The sequence below is a fragment of the Fusarium subglutinans genome, assembly GCF_013396075.1.
Source record: "Fusarium subglutinans strain NRRL 66333 chromosome Unknown NRRL66333_c0000043, whole genome shotgun sequence".
NCBI lineage: Eukaryota > Fungi > Ascomycota > Sordariomycetes > Hypocreales > Nectriaceae > Fusarium > Fusarium subglutinans.
Window position 1 is genome coordinate 183841 of NW_023502106.1, and position 19213 is coordinate 203053.

The 19213-nt window shown below is 48.2% G+C and overlaps 6 protein-coding genes across 6 annotated transcripts; 3 read left to right on the plus strand and 3 right to left on the minus strand.

Annotated features, from left to right (window-relative positions):
- Positions 1 to 136: 136 nt before the first annotated feature.
- Positions 137 to 541, minus strand: FSUBG_4784 (short-chain dehydrogenase; the record flags this gene model as incomplete). Its single annotated transcript, XM_036682809.1, has 1 exon — positions 137 to 541. The coding sequence occupies one exon, from the start codon at positions 539 to 541 to the stop codon at positions 137 to 139; it is 405 nt and encodes a 134-aa protein (XP_036539706.1).
- Positions 542 to 1902: 1361 nt separating this feature from the next.
- On the plus strand, positions 1903 to 3705 carry FSUBG_4785 (dextranase; the record flags this gene model as incomplete). Its single annotated transcript, XM_036682810.1, has 1 exon — positions 1903 to 3705. One exon carries the CDS (start codon positions 1903 to 1905, stop codon positions 3703 to 3705), a length of 1803 nt encoding a protein of 600 aa, XP_036539707.1.
- Positions 3706 to 4464: 759 nt separating this feature from the next.
- On the plus strand, positions 4465 to 9257 carry FSUBG_4786 (xanthine dehydrogenase; the record flags this gene model as incomplete). The annotated part of the gene is made up of 10 exons (XM_036682811.1): positions 4465 to 4886; positions 4935 to 5079; positions 5128 to 6409; positions 6459 to 7557; positions 7609 to 8001; positions 8048 to 8482; positions 8532 to 8555; positions 8609 to 8678; positions 8728 to 8878; positions 8929 to 9257. The coding sequence occupies 10 exons, from the start codon at positions 4465 to 4467 to the stop codon at positions 9255 to 9257; spliced, it is 4350 nt and encodes a 1449-aa protein (XP_036539708.1).
- A 23-nt stretch (positions 9258 to 9280) lies between these two features.
- Positions 9281 to 13064, minus strand: FSUBG_4787 (heterokaryon incompatibility protein het-6; the record flags this gene model as incomplete). The annotated part of the gene is made up of 7 exons (XM_036682812.1): positions 9281 to 11356; positions 11609 to 11706; positions 11755 to 11839; positions 11895 to 12321; positions 12646 to 12783; positions 12832 to 12884; positions 12936 to 13064. The coding sequence occupies 7 exons, from the start codon at positions 13062 to 13064 to the stop codon at positions 9281 to 9283; spliced, it is 3006 nt and encodes a 1001-aa protein (XP_036539709.1).
- Positions 13065 to 14589: 1525 nt separating this feature from the next.
- On the plus strand, positions 14590 to 16782 carry FSUBG_4788 (uncharacterized protein; the record flags this gene model as incomplete). The annotated part of the gene is made up of 3 exons (XM_036682813.1): positions 14590 to 15537; positions 15582 to 16028; positions 16075 to 16782. The coding sequence occupies 3 exons, from the start codon at positions 14590 to 14592 to the stop codon at positions 16780 to 16782; spliced, it is 2103 nt and encodes a 700-aa protein (XP_036539710.1).
- Positions 16783 to 16911: 129 nt separating this feature from the next.
- Positions 16912 to 18648, minus strand: FSUBG_4789 (vegetative incompatibility het-e-1; the record flags this gene model as incomplete). The annotated part of the gene is made up of 1 exon (XM_036682814.1): positions 16912 to 18648. The coding sequence occupies one exon, from the start codon at positions 18646 to 18648 to the stop codon at positions 16912 to 16914; it is 1737 nt and encodes a 578-aa protein (XP_036539711.1).
- Positions 18649 to 19213: the final 565 nt, after the last annotated feature.

A 19213-nucleotide genomic window follows, 5' to 3' on the forward strand; every position in this document is an offset into this window, starting at 1 on the left:
TAATGGGCGGGTTTGTGTAGGGCACCCCAAAGCCCTTTCGACCAGAGCCAAGGGACTGAGCCAAACCGATATACTCCATCCAGGACGCCAAAAGAAACACCCTGGCCTCGAAGCATATGCCTTATAATATGGAATGCTATGGCACTTGGATGAGAGCCTCGTGGATCTTGGCGGCAAACTGGAGAGCTGATGTGTTTGACTCGGCCTTGATCTCCATTCCGAGTAGATCAAGCTTTGCGGTTTGGTCAAACCAGTATATCTCGCGAAGTCTGAACTGGACAATAACGATAGTAATAGCGACTGCTAAAACGTGAACTGCCACTGATAGGATCTGCAGTTTATTCTGGTACGGTATCGTAAATCTTCTGGGCTTGGAGACGGGATTGACGAGGTTTTCTCTTGACAAAGACGACCCTGTTGAAAGCGTATTCAAGGGTATGCTGTCCGATGAAGTGTTGATGGGCGACGTATGAGGGTAAGTCGGCACGGAAAGTAGGCGGTCGCTCGCCTTAAGCGGCATGTGGCTTTCTATGTCGACCATCTTAATGAGACTCTTTGACAATGTGAAGAGTGTCACTGGCGTTGAGTGCTGTCTTGGTTTTCGCAGACGAGGAAAGAGACCATAGCGAGTGAAAGACTAAAGCTAAGATGGAAACAGACTGGATGCTCTACTTTAAGAGAGTGGTAGCTTATTTAACAGCAGAAATTACTAGAGCCTTGCGAGATCTTTACAGGGTAAACTCTGCCAAGAGCTGCAGAACCTCAGCTGGAATAAAAATAGACATTAAACTGTCGTTCTAACCGTAAGCCTGGATGACGGGCCGTGGGGTTACACAGGAAGAATGGTCTTCATAACACTCTGACCAAGATCGGAGGGGCCGGAGACACCCAAGAACCAGAATGTTAGTCCCCTCTGGGCTGAATGTTAGGGTCTTGGAATCCTGGCTTTGTGCTACATTAACTACCCAATGAAGTCTTTTGTAGTAATTAGCCCCCAACTCACAGCATGCACCTCACTACGGATTTAACATGGGGGTTGAAAATAGCTATTACCTGCTGGCATATCAGCAATTGGGCTACTGTACCTTGTGTGTCAGCCTGCATACTGATATGGCGTACCTGCGGAGCCTCGTTAACCAAGCTGCCCGAATTCCCTCACTTCAATATCTGAGTGAAGAAATCAAATAAGAGTTTAATGGCGGAGGTTCTAGCAGTAGTCGAGTCATTTCTTTACCAGGCGACATAGTCATAATTTGAAATGGAGGTTTGGGTAGAAAGTTCACGACTTGTTCTCACTTTGAAAGCTATGCCAAGTAAATGTCTGACAGGCTTAGCTGATCTCGACCCGGTTCATCATCGACACCATCGCGCTTAGAACAGTATGATGGGCGGCTGAAAAGAGTTTCCTCATGCCATCCTAGCTGTAGTTGTCTTCAAGAACCCGCGACAACTTCTCCATATCATCTGGCTAGCCGTAGCCACCTCGTTCCTAGTCGTATGAGAGATCCAAAGCGGGCGTTTCTGCCATTGAATATGACTGTTGTATATACGCCGGAACCAAAGCTTCTCGGCAGCACGGAATGATTCTCGGGAAGTTTTGACACCTCTGCATGAAATTGCCGCACCCGCAATAATTATTTCCCTTTACTGGCTGGATTTTGGATGCCAAGATGTACGGGGCCTCGATATAGAGGGTATCATTGGTTGTCGACATCTTGTCGGTCCGTTTCTTCACCAGGTCAAGCAATTGACACGCAATGAGGCCTCTTCACATGTGGCTATGCACTATGATCAAATATGTCCCTTCATCTGTAAATGAGATAGAATGAGAGCATATATAGCTACCAAGCCCAGTTTGCAAGGATCTTTCTTAAAACCCCGAGATTATCGTCAGCTACGAACATGATGCTTCCGTGCTGGAAGTTCTTCGGCTTCCTCGCAGCAGCCAGACTTTGCGAACTTATAGAGCCAGAGTCTAGTATCACGATATGGTGGCACGAGAACTCAGTCGTCAACACCAATACTTCGGTAGCGGCTGACGAGGTCCGGCGTTCACGACGATACAACGTTTCTGTCTCGATCGCAGGTGAGGACGACTTTCATCGCTCTTTCGTCTATGAGTCGATCCCTCGTAATGGCAACGGGAAAATGTTCGATCCAGTTCAGCCTGGGAAAGAGTATGATTTTGCGGACGGAGATGGAATTACCATTGAGGCAGATGAGGGGATTAATATGGCTTGGACGCAATTCATCTACCAGGAGGATGTCGATGTTCGGATTGTTACTACTGACGGATCTTCCATTGGGCCAGTTTCCAACGTCGTCATTCGCCCTGTTGATCTTGGCTTCACAGTTAGAAGTCCAAAGTATAACACTGTCTTAATTCGGGTGCCCTACCAAAAGTCCGGGGCGAGATTCTCTGTTGAGTTCAGGGATGATCTCTTTACGTACAGGTCTAACGGCACTGACTATGTGAGCGATGGCGGTACCATTGTCAGTGAGGAGCCTAGGAATGGCCTCGTCATTTTCGCCAGTCCGCCTCTTCCCAAGGATCTGATTCCCTCCAAGACATCCAGCAATGTACAGGTCATCCGCCCAGGCAAGATGACGCAAGACACTCTCGGGTCCAAACCAACCGTGATATTCGAATCGGGTATCCATTGGATAGAGAAGGATGGTGTGTTGGGTAAGGACCATATCAAGTTGAGTCCGATGACTCACTACGTATATTTCGAGCCTGGTGCATACGTCAAAGCAGCGCTGGAATACACAACAACACACCCAACTTTCCATACGGTCGGGTATGGAGTGCTGTCGGGCGAGAACTATGTATACATGGCCAACACCATCAAGAACTACACCGCTGTGAAGGACGACCGGTTCAGTCTCCGTATGTTCTGGCACCAGTCTGTGATGGACAATCAGACATGGCACTGTATTGGTCCAACACTCAATTCGCCGCCATTCAACACCATGGATCTCTATCCAATGAACAGTACTCCTCATGAGGAAGACAACAAAGTCAGCGCACATATACGCGATTACAAGCAAGTCGGAGCCTACTATTTCCAAACCGACGGAACCCAGATGTATAGAGGTTCAGTCCGCGATGTGTTCTGGCATGTCAATGATGATGCTATCAAATTATATCACTCCGGGGCCCGACTCCACGGTCTGACGATCTGGAAAGCTCGGAACAATGCCATCATCCAAATGGGTTGGAAACCGCGTAATGTCAGCGATGTATCGATTTCTAAGCTTCGCATTATTCACAATCGGTGGTACAAGCCCGATGCGTATGTTCCGTCGGCTATTCTGGGCGCATCGCCATTCTACGGTGATCCACAGGAGATTGATACTCAGCGGACCATGCAAGTCAAGATTGACGATGTTGTCTGTGAAGGCATTTGTGCAGCGCTCGTGACAATTGCTCCGATGCAAAACTACGACTTGGAAATCTCTAATGTCTATTTTGAGACGTTGAATAACGATACAGAGCTGAGACTTGGAAGAAGCGTCGTCGGTATGGATGCGGGAAAGGGCATGGATAATTATACTCCCGGGCAGGGAAACTTGACACTAGGTATTCATATCAAGAACTGGACTATTGGTGAGGTGGAGGTTGATAAGAAGAATGCAGGCGAGGACGGATTGGGCCAGCTGAAGATTAACCCCATGTTTGATGGAGATTGGAGCATTGAGTAATCTCTGTGACCTGAAATCAACAATGCATACGCTGAAGAGCTGTGCCACTCCTGGGAGATTAAATAGATCCCCTACCGTAATAAGAAACTATAAGAACGGGATTACTACGACCTTTCTTCTAATCCAATAAGTTCCCAACCTGCCTTTAGGGTATAAGAAGACTTCTAACGTTAAACTAAGGTACTAGAAATACCTAGTCTAAGATCCTCTAAAGCTTTACTAAATTTACCTAAGTTTACCTAAAGCTGTTTATCACCTAGTATACAGGTCCTAAGTTTTATTGGATCCCCTTGTCTGCTTACATTTATACAGGCAGATCTAATTTGTAACATTGACGCGGGGCGACTCGGGAATACGAATGACAGAAGTGGGCTTCCCCCTCCCACTTTCGAGTTAGATAGATAATTCGGTTATCTCGGCGACACAAACCCCTCATCTAACGTCAAGTGTGTACAACGGCCCGGAAACACAACGGGAGATAACGGTCCAGAGCCAGCAAAAATGGGGCCTTTTTGCTATCGTGATAAATGCGGGGGAGTCGTTGAATGGCGTATTAATCAAGGATGGGGACTGGTCAAGGGTGGGATGATGGTTCGTGATAACTACAACTAGTCCGAGTGGCTGACTTTAGAGGGGAGGGGACTAGTTGAGCTGACCTTTTCTGTTTCTCCCATTTGTTGTTGGGAGAATTTCCAAACCCAATTCTGTATTCATCTGTATCAATTGACTTCTATTCCATTCACTATTTACGTTGCTACAATGAAGACTTCACAGGACGCTCTCCCATCACCGCCCTTATCCGACACCGATGAAAACACCCCCAAAACGGCAGTCGAATCACTCGCAGCCCTGATAAAAACAACTTACAGAACCTCCGATATAAAATTCTACATCAATGGCCGACCAGTGACAGTCAAGAACCCCAATTCGGATTGGGTTCTGCTAGATTGGATCCGAGCTCAAGATTCCCTGAAAGGAACGAAATTAGGATGCGGAGAAGGAGGTTGTGGAGCGTGCACTGTTGTCCTCCAGACACTTGAAGCTGGACGCGTGAGACATCTTGCTGTGAACGCTTGTTTGTATCCGCTTGTTGGTGTCGATGGAAAGAGTCTCATCACTGTTGAGGGGCTGGGCACGGTGAAGAGGCCGCATCCGCTTCAGGAGAGGATTGCCAAGATGCAGTAAGTTAAATCAAGGGTTTAAGTAAAAATATGAGACTAACAGGGTAGTGGCACGCAATGCGGTTTCTGCACGCCGGGAATTGTCATGAGTTTGTATGCACTCATCAGAAACTCATACCGAGATGGCAAATTTCACTTGACCAACTCTGAAGTTGAGCTACAGGGCCATCTCGATGGAAATCTGTGCCGATGCGTAAGCTACCCCCAGAGAACCAGTTTGTTATCTGCTTACAGTGATTAGACCGGCTACAAGCCCATCTTCGAAGCTGCACGAACTTTCATCACAGAAGACCTCAACGGAACCATAGCTGAGATCAACGGCAAGGAGATAACGCCCGAGAAGACCACAGAGGACGATTATGCGACTGTTGCGCGCGAAGCGAACAAGACTGGGTCATGCGGTCGTCCTGGAGGCTGCTGTCGAGATAACCCTGATTCAAAAGGATGCGGCTCAACTGGTGTAGATGAATCGAACCCGAAGGAGATGGAGACACCGATCACAGCTCCCAGACCACAGGAAACACCGAGCACACCACCAAGATCACCAGAGAAACCGGCTTTTGGAGAGACGTTTCTACCATACGATCCATCGACAGAGCCCATCTTCCCTCCAGCGCTACGAAAGTACGAACCTCAGCCGATCTGCTACGGCGACGATCGTAGACTCTGGTTCCGACCTACAAACCTCCAGCAATTGATCGACCTGAAAGGCGTGTTTCCAGAGGCCAAGATCGTCGGCGGTGCAAGTGAAACCCAGATCGAAGTACGCTTCAAGAAGAGAGCTTATCGTGTTTCCGTGTTTGCAGCAGACATTGCTGAGCTGAACAGCCTCACTATTGATCCTCTTCAGATGAAACAGGCTGAACTGGAATCGCTGAAGAGTATCAGTATACCCGGAAACCTCTCGTTGACAAAGGTCGAAGAGATGTGTACTGTTTTGTACGCCAAGCTTGGTCGACGCGCTTCAGCGCTAGAAGCTCTCCGCAAACAACTTCGGTACTTTGCAGGTCGACAGATCCGCAATGTAGCTAGTCTAGCAGGAAGTCTCGCCACCGCAAGTCCCATTTCCGACTCCGCACCCGTCCTCTTAGCCGCAGGCGCCAAGGTAAAGATCCATTCCCAAGCTGCTGGAACAACTGAGATTCCGTTATCTTCGTGGTTTCTGTCATACAGAACAACAGCACTTCCTGAAGATGGAGTCATAACAGAGATTGTGGTCCCGCTTCCGAGTGATGAGATTGAGATTACCAAGGCTTATAAGCAAGCGAAGAGGAAGGATGATGATATTGCTATTGTCACTTCTGGGTTTAGGGTGAGGTTGGATGGGGATGGGGTTGTGGAGGATGCTGCTTTTGCTATTGGTGGTATGGCGCCGACGACTGTTATGGCTGAGATAGCGCAGAAGGCTGTCGTGGGGAAGAAATGGTCTGATATAAAGACCTTGGATGCTGCGATTGATGCTCTGTTGGAGCAGTTTCAGCTTCCCTTTGGTGTACCCGGCGGTATGGCACATTACCGAAAAGGTCAGTTTACTCCCTCGAGCATTTTATACGCTCTTTAACCGTGCTACAGTTCTCACTATCTCCATGTTCTTCCGCTTCTGGCACGAAGTCGTTCACGATCTAGGTCTCGGTGAAGTCGATGCCAATATCATTGAGGAGATTCACCGCGGCATCTCATCCGGCAATCGCGACAACTTCACGTCTTCGATGCTGAACAGAGGTACCAAGGAAGTCGGCCGTCCAATTCCTCACCTCTCCGCCGTCAAGCACTGTACCGGCGAAGCAGAGTATGTCGATGACATGCCACGCCAGCACAACGAACTTTTCGGAGCGCTGGTCATGTCCAAAGCAGCCCATGCAGAGATTCTCAGCGTTGATTACTCAGCTGCCCTAGAGATGCCCGGTGTAGTTGGCTATATCGACAAGGACAGCATCACCAAAGAGCAGAATATCTGGGGCCCTGTCGTGCTCGATGAACTCATCTTTGCAGATGGAAAGTCCGAATACTACGGCCAAGTCATCGGTATGATCTACGCCGACACAGCGCTTCAAGCTCGTGCTGCTGCCGACGCAGTCACAGTAACATACAAGCGCCTCCCCCCCATCTTCACAATCGACGAAGCCATCAAAGCAAAGAGTTTTTTCAAACACGGTAAAGAACTTCGAAAGGGCGATGCTCTTGGTGGGTCGCTAGACGAAGCCTTCAGCAGATGCGCTCACGTTCTCGAGGGCACCACACGCATGGGCGGCCAAGAGCACTTCTATCTCGAGACCAACGCAGCGCTTGCGATTCCTCACATGGAAGATGGGTCAATGGAAGTCTACATCTCGACGCAGAACCTCATGGAGAACCAAGTCTTCACCGCGCAAGTGCTCGGCGTGCCTATGAACAGAGTCAACATGCGTGTTCGGAGAATGGGAGGTGCGTATGGAGGTAAAGAGTCAAGAACCACAGCTTTATCGATGTATCTTGCTCTCGCAGCGCAGAAGACGGCGAGGCCCGTGAGGATGATGCTGAATCGTGATGAGGATATTGCTTTTAGTGGACAGCGACATCCGTTCCAGTCGAAGTGGAAGGTTGGTGTTGATGAGCAGGGTAAGATACAGGTTTTGGACATTGATATCTATAACAATGCGGGTGCTTCGTTAGATATGAGCGGCGCAGTCATGTAAGAGTCGACTCCTTTGGAAGCGGTGAGGTGAGGGGCTAACAGTGATAGGGACCGAGCTTGTACTCACGTCGACAACTGCTATCACATTCCTCACGTCTGGGTCCGCGGACATGTTTGCAAGACGAACACGGTCAGCAACACGGCTTTCCGAGGCTTCGGTGGTCCCCAGGGGATGTACATCACCGAGACGATTATGTTCAAGATCGCAGAGTCTCTAAACATGGACGTTGATGACCTTCGAATGCGGAACTTGTACGAAGTCGGTCAGCGAACACCCTTCCTGCAGGAGATCACGGATGATTTCCACGTGCCTACTATGATGGAGCAGTTGAGTTCCTCTTCCGAGTTTGAGAAGCGCAAGTCTGCCATCAAAGAGTTCAACACCAAGAATCGATTCAAGAAGCGAGGTATTTCTAGGATCCCAACCAAATTCGGCCTTAGGTAAGTCTCCTGAAATAGATTAGCAGTAGCTTGCTGATGAAAGTAGTTTCGCAACAGCCCTCCACCTCAACCAAGCGGCAGCTTACGTCAAGATCTACGAAGACGGCTCTGTCCTTCTCCACCACGGCGGTACGGAAATGGGCCAAGGTCTGTACACTAAGATGACCCAAGTCGCAGCCGAAGAACTCAACGTGAGTGTCGATTCAATCTACAACAAAGAATCCCAAACCGACCAAGTCGCCAATGCTTCACCGACCGCTGCATCATCCGGTAGTGATATCAACGGCCAAGCTGTGAAGAATGCGTGTGATCAGATTAATGAGAGGCTGAAGCCATATAGAGAAAAGCTTGGTAAAGATGCTAGTATGGCGGTTATTGCGCATGCGGCGTATAGGGACAGAGTTAATTTAGCGGCGAATGGTTTTTGGAAGATGCCGAGGATTGGGTATGAGTGGGGGAACTGGAAGGATCCTTTGCCGATGTGAGTGATTGATCTCTTGTGATAGAGGCTCTGCTGACTTTGAGTTCAGGTACTATTACTTTACGCAAGGAGTGTAAGTTCTACTGTATCATTCTTGTGGGATAGCCTCGCTAATGATACCTTCAGGGCCATATCGGAGGTTGAGCTGGATACTCTCACTGGTGACTCTACAGTATTGAGAACAGATCTCATGATGGTACGTTACCATTAAAACAAACACCCGTCGGTGCTGACTCTTTTTGTAGGATATTGGACGATCCATCAACCCAGCAATGGACTACGGTCAAATCGAGGGTGCTTTTGTCCAAGGCCAAGGTCTCTTCACCATGGAGGAATCCCTCTGGATGAAATCAGGCGAAATCTTCACTAAAGGCCCAGGAACATACAAAATCCCTGGTAAGTGTTCCCGCCTCCCCACTTCTGAAGCTCTCACTAACCAATCCCAGGCTTCTCGGACATCCCCCAAGTCTTCAACGTGAACACCCTCCAACACGACTCTCAAGGCAACCCCATCAATTGGTCAAAGCTAGGCTCCATCCAAAGTAGCAAAGGCGTAGGAGAACCTCCTCTGTTCCTAGGCTGTGCTGTGTTCTTTGCTTTAAGAGAAGCAGTCAAGTCTGCGAGGGAGATGAACGGTGTTAGTGAACCTCTGGTGCTGGATGCTCCGTGTACGGCGGAGAAGTTGAGATTAGCTGTTGCGGACGATCTTGTGAGGAGGGCGGTTGTTGAGAGGAAGGATGATGAGCAGGAGTTCTTTATAAGGATTGAGTCTTGATATAGAGATAAAGCTAACTTGAATCATACAATGTACAGAGGTTGAGGTTGACCCTCTTTCGTGATCATTCCATGCCACCCGCCGACTTCTAGATAGCCCTCCCCTACCATGCGAAACTCATCACCTCCACTGCTATGAATGCCCCGCAGAACAAACGGAACTGAAGCTCCAACACAAATGAAGACCTGGTCCCCGATCTGCGTTTCTGCAGGTGCAATTCCAAAATATCCAGTGTCTGTAACAAAGCACCGACGTAGATGACAAGCCTCCAAGTTCCCACTAATAGTATTGCCATAACTCGGTGGCCAACCCTCCGCCGCATAATGAAAGGGTATGTCCCTGAACGGCAGCACGCCATCTTTCCTCTCAGAAGCCAATTTCTTTACAGTATGTTCCCATCTCGAACCAAACTTGTAATCTCGATAAGATGTTCGTGAGCCTCCTATGATAAAATCTGGTTCCGGCAGCTCGTTTACAGGGTCTCCTTCTTTATCTTCCATGCTTGACGAGTACAAGTAGTGGGCAAGTCGAAGGAACTTGAACAAGGATTCTGTCCGGTGAGGGAGCTTTACGCTTGATGAGGTGGATCCAGAGTTATTGGCTGCGCCGTTCTTATGCACGATGGTATACCACTCTTTAGCGGGGAAAGGATTTTTACCCGCGATGTAAGTTGATCCCATTCTCACAACTCTTCCGCCTGGATATCCGTATCCTCTCAGCACGAGCATTTGTCCATCATTCGAGTGGCGCATCATGATCTGAGGTTTATCTGGAATCCCTGGGAGTGCCTTGTCTATCCAAAAATAGCTCATTTCCATCCAGGGGGCTGTACCGATAATATACCGTTGAGGCGTGACGTTCCAATCTGGAACCCAAGACGGTAAGGCCTCTATACTTGATTGGCCCTGTACAGCATACACAAGGTTCCAGCCGCAACTTGTCAACAGAGACACAGCACAATCCGTGTAGATCTTGTCTAGTCCATCCTGGTACTTTGGTATCAAGTCCAATGACTTGATATGAGACTGCAGTATCGGTAGTAGGCTGTACACTTTATCGCGCGGATCGCTTGCTTGACAGTGTCGGGAATCAAGGAGAGTTTTCAACAGTAGTTCTTCCGTGGTCTCCTCTTCGAAACGGCGGTTTGACATTGAGACCACGTAGGGCAGTCGAAATTGCATTCTCGTGTTCACGAGGTAATGCTTGAAGTTTTCCATGGCGGACCAACAGAGTTCTTTGTCTCCGCAGTATATGGTCTTCTCAGTTGATAGAAAGACTTCTTGAATCACCCAGACTCTTGTGAACCAAGGTCTCAGAAAGAGATTTCGAAGGGCTTGCATCAAGATGTCAGATTTTGGGAAACTCAACGATGTAGTATTGGGAGAAGGATCATAACAATTCATGATGAAATCGATGGCCAGGTCGCTGTTGTCTGCTGCGTCACCGAGATAAACAACTACAACTGCAGCTTGGGAGTATATCCTTGACATGAGGCTGACTTGGTGATTTCTTTCATCAACATTGGATTGATTAATAGCCAAGGCGTCAATCCAGAGAATCCGAGTCTCTTCTTTATACCGAAGACGTTTTAGGGCAGAGAAACAGTTAGAAGTTACCGAGAATGGCTGCGTAACCTCGAAGCCTTGCGTGGTCATGGTGATGCTTTCTGTAATCGAGGGATCACCCCACGTGTACGACAAAGCCTCATATCTTGGTGCGGCGTTAATAGAAACCGTGATTAGCTCACAGCAGACAGCTGCTGTGTCGGTTCCGGGCAGCAGGTGGATGAGGCGAATGTGTGACGAACTCGGCAGCGGAGGTCCAGGATATGGCTGAGCCAGCGGAGTCTCCGATGCCTCCGACATGCTTGCGAGACGAGTTCGACTAGGTCGGATGTATTGGACCGGATTAGTGTCAAATGAGCTCTGAAAGCGATTGCCGGATAATAGGCTTGGTAGAATGGATTCATTGAGAAATGTATGCTGATCCTGAGTGTGATAATAAGTGCTGTTCTGAGTCTTGACCAAATTCTTAGCGCCGCTGTAGCGACCTCGTCCAATAGATGAGGTGGGAAAGTTCAGCTGGAAGGACGCCTGTGGCTGTGCAAGGCGTTTTTTATATTTATAGTGGGCTAGGTTTCTGATTCCGGGTCCAATATTGACCAATTCATTACCCGGCACGATATGTCGCATTAGAGAATCTACCTAGTCTTACGGCTGACTCTTAACCCCGCAGTGAGAAGACTATATCTTACGATCAGATACTGTAGTCTTCATTTCCCAGGTTCCTATCTACCTCGCATCTCATGGCTTGCGGGCATTAAGAAACCGAACACGTATGTAGCTGTGCACTTTCTTATCTCTGAGAGCCTTTCGCATGTCCATCAGAAATAACTGATATTCATCTTTCGGCCACCCCAATATCTGATGCCAAGCCATAATCGTATATCCTGTATTTCTCTTAGAAGACTGAAGAGCAGAACCGATGATTGGCTTACCTTCAAGATCGTTTTCCATCGTTGCGCGAAGGAACTGGCCGACTTGACGTAACTTGGAGTCCTTGGCCCATCCGCCGACAGGAACCTTGACGATGTTAGATACAAAGGTTCGAAGGGACAATGTTTGAGAGAGATGATACCTTGAAGTCACTAACTTGCACGTCTACAAATCCAGCTGCAGCCAGAAGCTCTGCGTCCCCTTCAATCTCGCAAAAGCTACGACCAAAAGCTTTGCTCGCCTCTCTGAAAAGCTTATTCCATGTCTGCACTGCCTTCACATCGGTAGCTGTCTCATCGTCACTGAGGAAAGTCGGATTGACCTCGACAGATTCGACGAAGCCTCCAGGCTTGCAACTGCGGAATGCTTCTTTGAACAACGCGCCCCAATCACCGATAGCGCCAATCAAGTAGCGCATATGAATAAAGTCAAAGTAGTCGTTGGACCAAGTCCAGTTACTAGTTGCGTCCTCGAGTTCAAATCGGACATTTGGTGGTACCCAATCAGGTTGAATTGGGGAAAGATCTGTTCCAATGACCTCGGCGTTGGGATATTGGTCGGCAAAGTCGCTGCGAGACATCAGTGTTTATAACAGCTCTGTGTGAGATACAAGACTCATCCTTACATTGCCCATATACCTATTTGATCATCAGCTTCTTTCCTACAGTGGCTGTTATCCGAGGCATTGCTTACCGGTACCTGTTCCGACGTCAAGTACCTTCTGCATGTCGTTAGTTTAAGCAAGACGCTGTAATAAACATGGGAAACTGGCTTCCAAGTCATCTGGCGAGGGGACGAGCGAAAGCTTGCCGTCGAGAAGTAGCATGAGGTAGTGATGACTTGCTGACTTTCAGTAGGACGATCATATGTTGGTTGCATAGAGTATTCCTTACGAGATGTCAATGGAATCCTTCTGCCTCTCATCATTTGGTGCGAAATATTCAGTCTCGTACTTGTCGCTATTAAAAGTCCGACCCTGAAACTTTCGATATTCGAGAATACTTGAGGTAAGGGAAGCAGTCGAGCTTGCACTAGCGTGTTGCATTAGTGACAGTAGAAAGGATAAATATAGCACTTACAAGTCTTGCCCTAGCGCCGAGTCATCGTCATCCCCTTCGTTCTCTTCCAGAGGCTATATCGCTATCAGGTAATCATGAATCCAGATTCAAGCAGAGCACCGTACCTGTGCTGCAACAAGGTCCAGACCTGCTTGGCTAGGCATCTCGGGAGGGATTGATTCCGGAAGAATCTCAGTCGGATTCCGTGGGTTTGTTTCACTAATCGCTGCCGGTGCCGCGTCGGTTTTGTCCATGTTTTCGCATCCAAATCAGTAGTTAGAACTTAGTTGAACAGAAGGTGGCGGAGTGAGAGTTTTCGGCCGTGGGTAGAGATAGAAAATGGCGCATTGATGTAACCAACATCATATGTTGGGGCTAGGCTTGTCCAACATTATGCAGGAATCAGATCAGGTTAGCATGGCACTCTCTTTTCTCATCCAAGCGAGATGCAAGGGTAAGGTGGCACTGTAGATTGTCGCACGGTGTTGTAAAGGTTACGCGGCCTACGTATCTGGTGTCAAAGACAGCGACTACATATCTGAAATTGAATTCCCGATATCACGATACGCAGCATGGTATTGGGTACACTATGACGTTCGTGCCAAGCCATCAGAAGAAGTCCAGCAATGACTCAAAGTATATAGGAGTAACAGTCCACGTAAACTAGGACCTCGAATGGATCAAGGCCCTCCATTACATTGTCCATGTCTTGATGGGCTCACATGGTCCGAAAGAGACTTCATGGCTGGAGAAGCTAGCGTCTATTTGTTTGATATTCCTTTGCTGGCCGCCTGAGAGATTGGCAATGTAGAGATTGTGCGGCTACTACTGGAGAAGGGAGTTAGTATGATCATACACGGTGGCTTTCACCGCAGCGCTTTACAAGTCGCTTCAACAAACGGAATGCAGAGATTCTTCGATTACCATAAGAGAAAGTATTTCACACAAAGGAGAAAGACAAGAACTATCAATTAAAACCACTTCACATAGCACCGTATTGATGCTTGCACCTTGAGCAAACCGTGGATGTCTAACTTTATGTATCATTATTGCCAGGATTGTTTTGGCATCAGTTATTGGCGCTCTCATAAAAGGGGGGCGCGTTGCAACACTTAGGTGCATGCTTGATGTAAGAAATAAATAGTAATAGTTTATTATGTATGCATACATAGTTCTTCTTAGCTGGGCTTTGAAAACGATTATAGGCGACAACCTTGGTGGAAAGAATTTAGCTAGAAGTGCCAATCCTGAGTAGAATGATAAGAATATCTGCTCCATGTCTTCCTTTCCTGAATGAGTAGCGCTGATGAAGAGACCTCGGAGCAGCAAAACATCAGACCTTACTATATGGTGTCAAAATAAACTCGGCAAAAGTATCCTAAACCTATGGTAAGTTGGCCTAAGTTTTTCACCATTGAGGATCAAGGACCTAAGTTTTCTATCCCCCCATTAATAGGGTTGAAAAGCTCAGCTGCAATCCCGTCTATTGTGGCTGTACAAGGCGTTTTCCACTTTGTAGTGGACTAGCCCTGATCCTTGTCTGATCTCATCCTATCACCCGCCGGTACGAGCCATCACGTTCAAGAATCCACTCAGTCTTACCGCTGACGCTCAACCCCGCAGTAAGAAGACCGTTTGTTACAATCAGATACTGTTTCTAGAGTTGAGTATACTGTCAACTGTGAAGTAGGTTCCAATCGCGTTGCCACATTGTTCAGCAGCTTTTGTCTGATGATACACTCGATAGTGCAGTAACTTTCCGACCCAGCCACAGACAACATGTCTATCGAGAACTCAAGACTATGCTGCTTCTGCCGCAAGCTCGAGCCGGTAGACCAGCCTTGTCCTTCGATTCAGAATCAACCAACCCAGGCCTTCCCCAGCGGTGTGAATAATACCACGAAGCCATGGACCAGAAATGATGAGGACTTACTGGAACAGCTCCGCCTACACCCAAGCGAGCTTTGCAAACGATGTGCCGAATTCGACATCATCCGCGCCTTTAACGAAGCGGATCCATTAGATCTCAACCAGAGAGGCGAGCTAGAAAAGGCCAAGTATCTTGAACACTTTAAAAAACAGGAACCTTACAGACTACGCTTTGGTCTTTTGTCACGGTTTCACATGAAGCCTTCTTGTCCACTATGTCGGTTGCTCTATAGACTCATTCCTAGACCCCCTCCGGAGCACGATACTACTGTTATCACGCTTATTCCTTATCGATGGTATATTCAACAGGATCACTGGGAATGCGTTCCAAAAAACGATAAACGAAAGTTTGCAATTTGGTTTGGTCTTTCAACACCTGTTCTCGATTTGTCATTCAAAACGAGTTTCTTTAACGCGGGTCAGCAGCTGAGAGTTGCTATGATGACTGGTGAAGCGATAGCCATGCATACTAGCTCTTGTTCAGAAGAGCTTTGCAACGTTAGAGTTATTGAAGGGATGGTTGATGTTGATCATATCAAGAAAAGCCTTGAGCATTGTCAGAAGCATCATTCAGAGCAGTGCAATGCCAAATTCGACAAACGACTGCTGATTACTAAAATGCTTGATGTTGATACCCGAAAGGTGGTTGATTGTCCTGACAACTGCGATTATCTGGCGCTTAGTTACGTCTGGGGCGGTATACATCCCGCCGATGGAGCTTTGGAGGCCGGCAAACTTCCTCAGACTATTGAGGATGCTATCGCCTTGACCAAAAAGCTCGGAAAACGATATCTATGGGTGTGTATACCCAGTACCTCTTTGATGTATCGCTAACTGTCTAGGTTGATGCCCTCTGTATCGATCAAAGCCCCAACCCAACGCCCGAACAAGCAGCCAGCAAAGCCAAGCAGCTTCAACTCATGCACCTGATCTACTACTCTGCCACAATAACTATCTTAGCTGTCGCAGGTCCGCGCTCCGACTATGGCATTCCTGGGATATCAAAGGCCCGCGCGGGGTCTACACGAGAGCGCATCAACGGACAGGATCTAGTAGTCGTCCCTCCACAGATCGAGTCAGAGATCAAGTCTTCAGTCTGGCAAACGAGGGCCTGGACGTGGCAAGAGGATGTTTTGTCTACGAGAAAGTTGTACTTGACGGAGACGCAATGGGTACTGGAGTGTAGGGAGACGCTGTGGCCGAGCGATTATGCCGAGGCACATGATTCAGCTGTGGACCTTACTTGGACCAAGGTTTCTGGGGGGAAGATAAAAGCTGGTTACGTCGAGGTTTGTTGAATTATTGTTACAAGGTCCCAAATGGTAACGAATCTAGGCCACGAACACCCAAGCCCTGGACAGAACTTCGTCAATGTTCATATCAGTGGTAACAGCTTATACCTCGCGGTCTCTCACTAACGACGGTGACTCTCTGAATGCCTTCCAGGGTGTTCTCGCACGCTATGGAAAACCTGCCTACCCTCAAGGTTTCGAGTGGGGAATGCCACTCAAAGATTTCACTCAATCGTTGGCCTGGATCCACAATTACACAGTCAAGCCTACAAGACGATCAGCCTTCCCAAGCTGGAGTTGGGCCGGTTGGGGAGGAACTGTGCAGTATCCCATCGACCTTACTGAAACAGCGACCGAAAACGGTGATCTCATTCCGCGGATGGTTAGTATTGATGATAAGGTGGTTAAGCTAGAGGGATGGACTGTAACGCTTGATGTCCGGACTGAACCGTTCAGTGAGGTGGTCATACCCGGGACTGATCAGGCAATTGGATGTGTTAGGGAGAGGAATTTTAAGCATAACATGACTTTGCCAACGGGGAAGTATCGTTGTTTAGTGGCGGCGAGACTCAAGAAGGAAGTGCTGAGGAATGGATTAGTGAATCAGTTGGTGTTCCTGGTGGTTTTGAGAGGTGATAAGGATGTTGAGATTGAAGAGAGGCAGACGGCTATCACAGTGGATAGACTTGCTATTGAGGGGAAGGACTTCATGGACTTTGGTCCAAAGAAGACAGTTATCAAAATGAAGTAGAACAAATTAGGACCCTTGAGGTATAAAGAAAAGGTTCTTCATTGTTCAATCTGTCAAAGTATTCTAGTGCTTGCATATCTATCATTTTCATTATATCATGTTCGTAAATCATTCTTCAGTTTTCATTCTTCATTCCAAAGCACTCAACCATCTCGACAGATCCTTCGCTCCATCCGCAGTCCTAAACTTATGCCCATCATCCCACGGCGCAACCTCCGCTGGCTTCACAATATGCGCCAACTGCAAATGCGCAACCGCCATCATAGACGACGCCGATATCCTCACCCCAGAACTCAACGACACCGACGTTAACAGATCAATCTCATGCTTTCGCACCGTATCAGACGTCGTATCCTTCTCTTGATCAAAGATAGCCCTCCAGTGTCCCGTTCTCGCAAGTTGAGATCGGATATCCTGCTCCTCTTCGTAAACAGCTTCTTCGAGGGTATTGTTGCTAAAGGCGGAGGAAGATTCTTGGATACCCCGGATTTTGCAGAACCATTCGATTTTAGAACCGATTACTTCTATGCCAAAGACTAGGGTGGCGATGAATACGGACGCGCGCTTTTCGCTCTTTTTTATGCTCTGCATGCCTTGGATGGCGAGCACGCGGCCGTAGTGGCCTGCTTGATCCCATGATTGGAGACTGATGGTTCCGGATTCTAGGCGGGGGCAGGATGTTATGCTGTCGTAGGGAATGGCACCGCTATCGAGAGTGACGAGGACTTCGTAGCTGCCATAGCCGTGGAAGTCAGGTTGGTACGAGGCACGCTCTCGACTTCCAGCGATGAACATGTTTTCTTCTCGGAGTTTTGTAGACCCTGTTAGGACTGGTACTGGACAGGGTGGTGTTCGGTTGCGAGTGCAGCGATCCTTTCCTGGTAAACGGTTTAGAAGCAGTGCGACTTGTTGGTTCTCTGAGTCTCGTCTCGCGTTGAGGAGAACGAGCCATTGCTCGACTGATTCGGTGATGGTGTTCATGATGGGCAGCCTGATTGACAGACCGGCATTCGTCATGGTATATGTCTTTGCTTCGTGGACAGGCCACTCGGTGTAGATGCTCGAGTCGACAAAGGTCTTTGGTGATGGGGAGAGAATGCTAGCCCAGTCGTGAGGAACGTATCGCTCATCCCAGGCCCAACAGAAGAGTGTTTGGTCGTTTGAGACACGGATGATCTCTTCTTGTAGTCGGATAAACGCCCGCATTCCCTCGCCGTAAACGATTTGCATGTTGATGTCGAAAATACCCAGCATGCAGTAGGCAATGTCCTCGACTCTTTCTGTCTCTCGTTTGGATAGCCAAGACATGCGCTCGCCGATACTGGCCTTGTAAAAGGTGCAGTCCAGATATTGCTGATCGATCTTGGTGACAAACGAAATCGTATTGGCAAGCGTCTTTCTCGTTCCAATAGTCGTCCAGTCATTCGCAAAGAACACCACCGACGTAGGAGCCAAGAGTTCAGGTAGGGTCCAACCTCTAGTGAACCACCTCGACTGTCTAAACTGCACCATGGGATCAAAAGCGCCCGTATCAATGGGCGACACGTCACTCAGATAGACATAACAAACCGACGCATTCTTGTACCAGGAAAACATGGCATTCAGGGCCTCAGAGACCTCTGAGCTGCTGCTCTTGTCGATACAGTTGGTGTCGCACCAGAGATACATGAGGCCATCCTTTCTCGCCTGCTCGCAGACGCGGCGAATCTTCTGATGGCCCTTCTTGAGCTTCATGAGCTCGAGGTTGCCCTGCCAGTCTTGGTACGTGGCCTCGTCGGGACCCCATGTGTGTGATAAAATGGCATATTCGGGAGGCTGGCCGTAGAATTCCTCTAGCTGGAAGGTTTTGGTGTGTATGAGACGCATTCTTCTGGCGGGACATTGAAGGACAGGGTATAATTGTGAGAAAAGAGGGAGGAGATGAGCGGTTTGAGGGGAGAATTGAGGACAAGAGAGTTGTAGGGCCTTGAAATAGGTAGGTATCCATACCGATTAATGGGTTTTGGCGGTGAAGCCCCACTGGTGGAATCGCGATGATGTGGCATGCATATTGGGGATGGTACACGATGCTAGATTTGCTGGCAGGTAGTAAAACTTGAACTTGTTGTCATGAGTCAGAGTTTTGTATCCTTGGATTAAGTGGTATAATTGATGCCCAAGTGGATTGCCAGCGTTGCATGTATCGGCGATGGCGTGAGTCAATGACCGCCTTTCATGGTGTTTGACGATATGATGCGATGCCCTGGTCCTTGGCGGATGTATTGGCGATCTGTGTTCCTGCAAGACACTTGAGTGAGGAGGATGTTGCGGGTATGCATGTCGTAGATTATGCAGGTGCAGCAAAGACACGATGCAGACATGGACAAGGTGTTTATTGCTCCACTGATGATTCGTGGCACGATGTCTATTTTGAGTGGTGTTTATCTGGTGC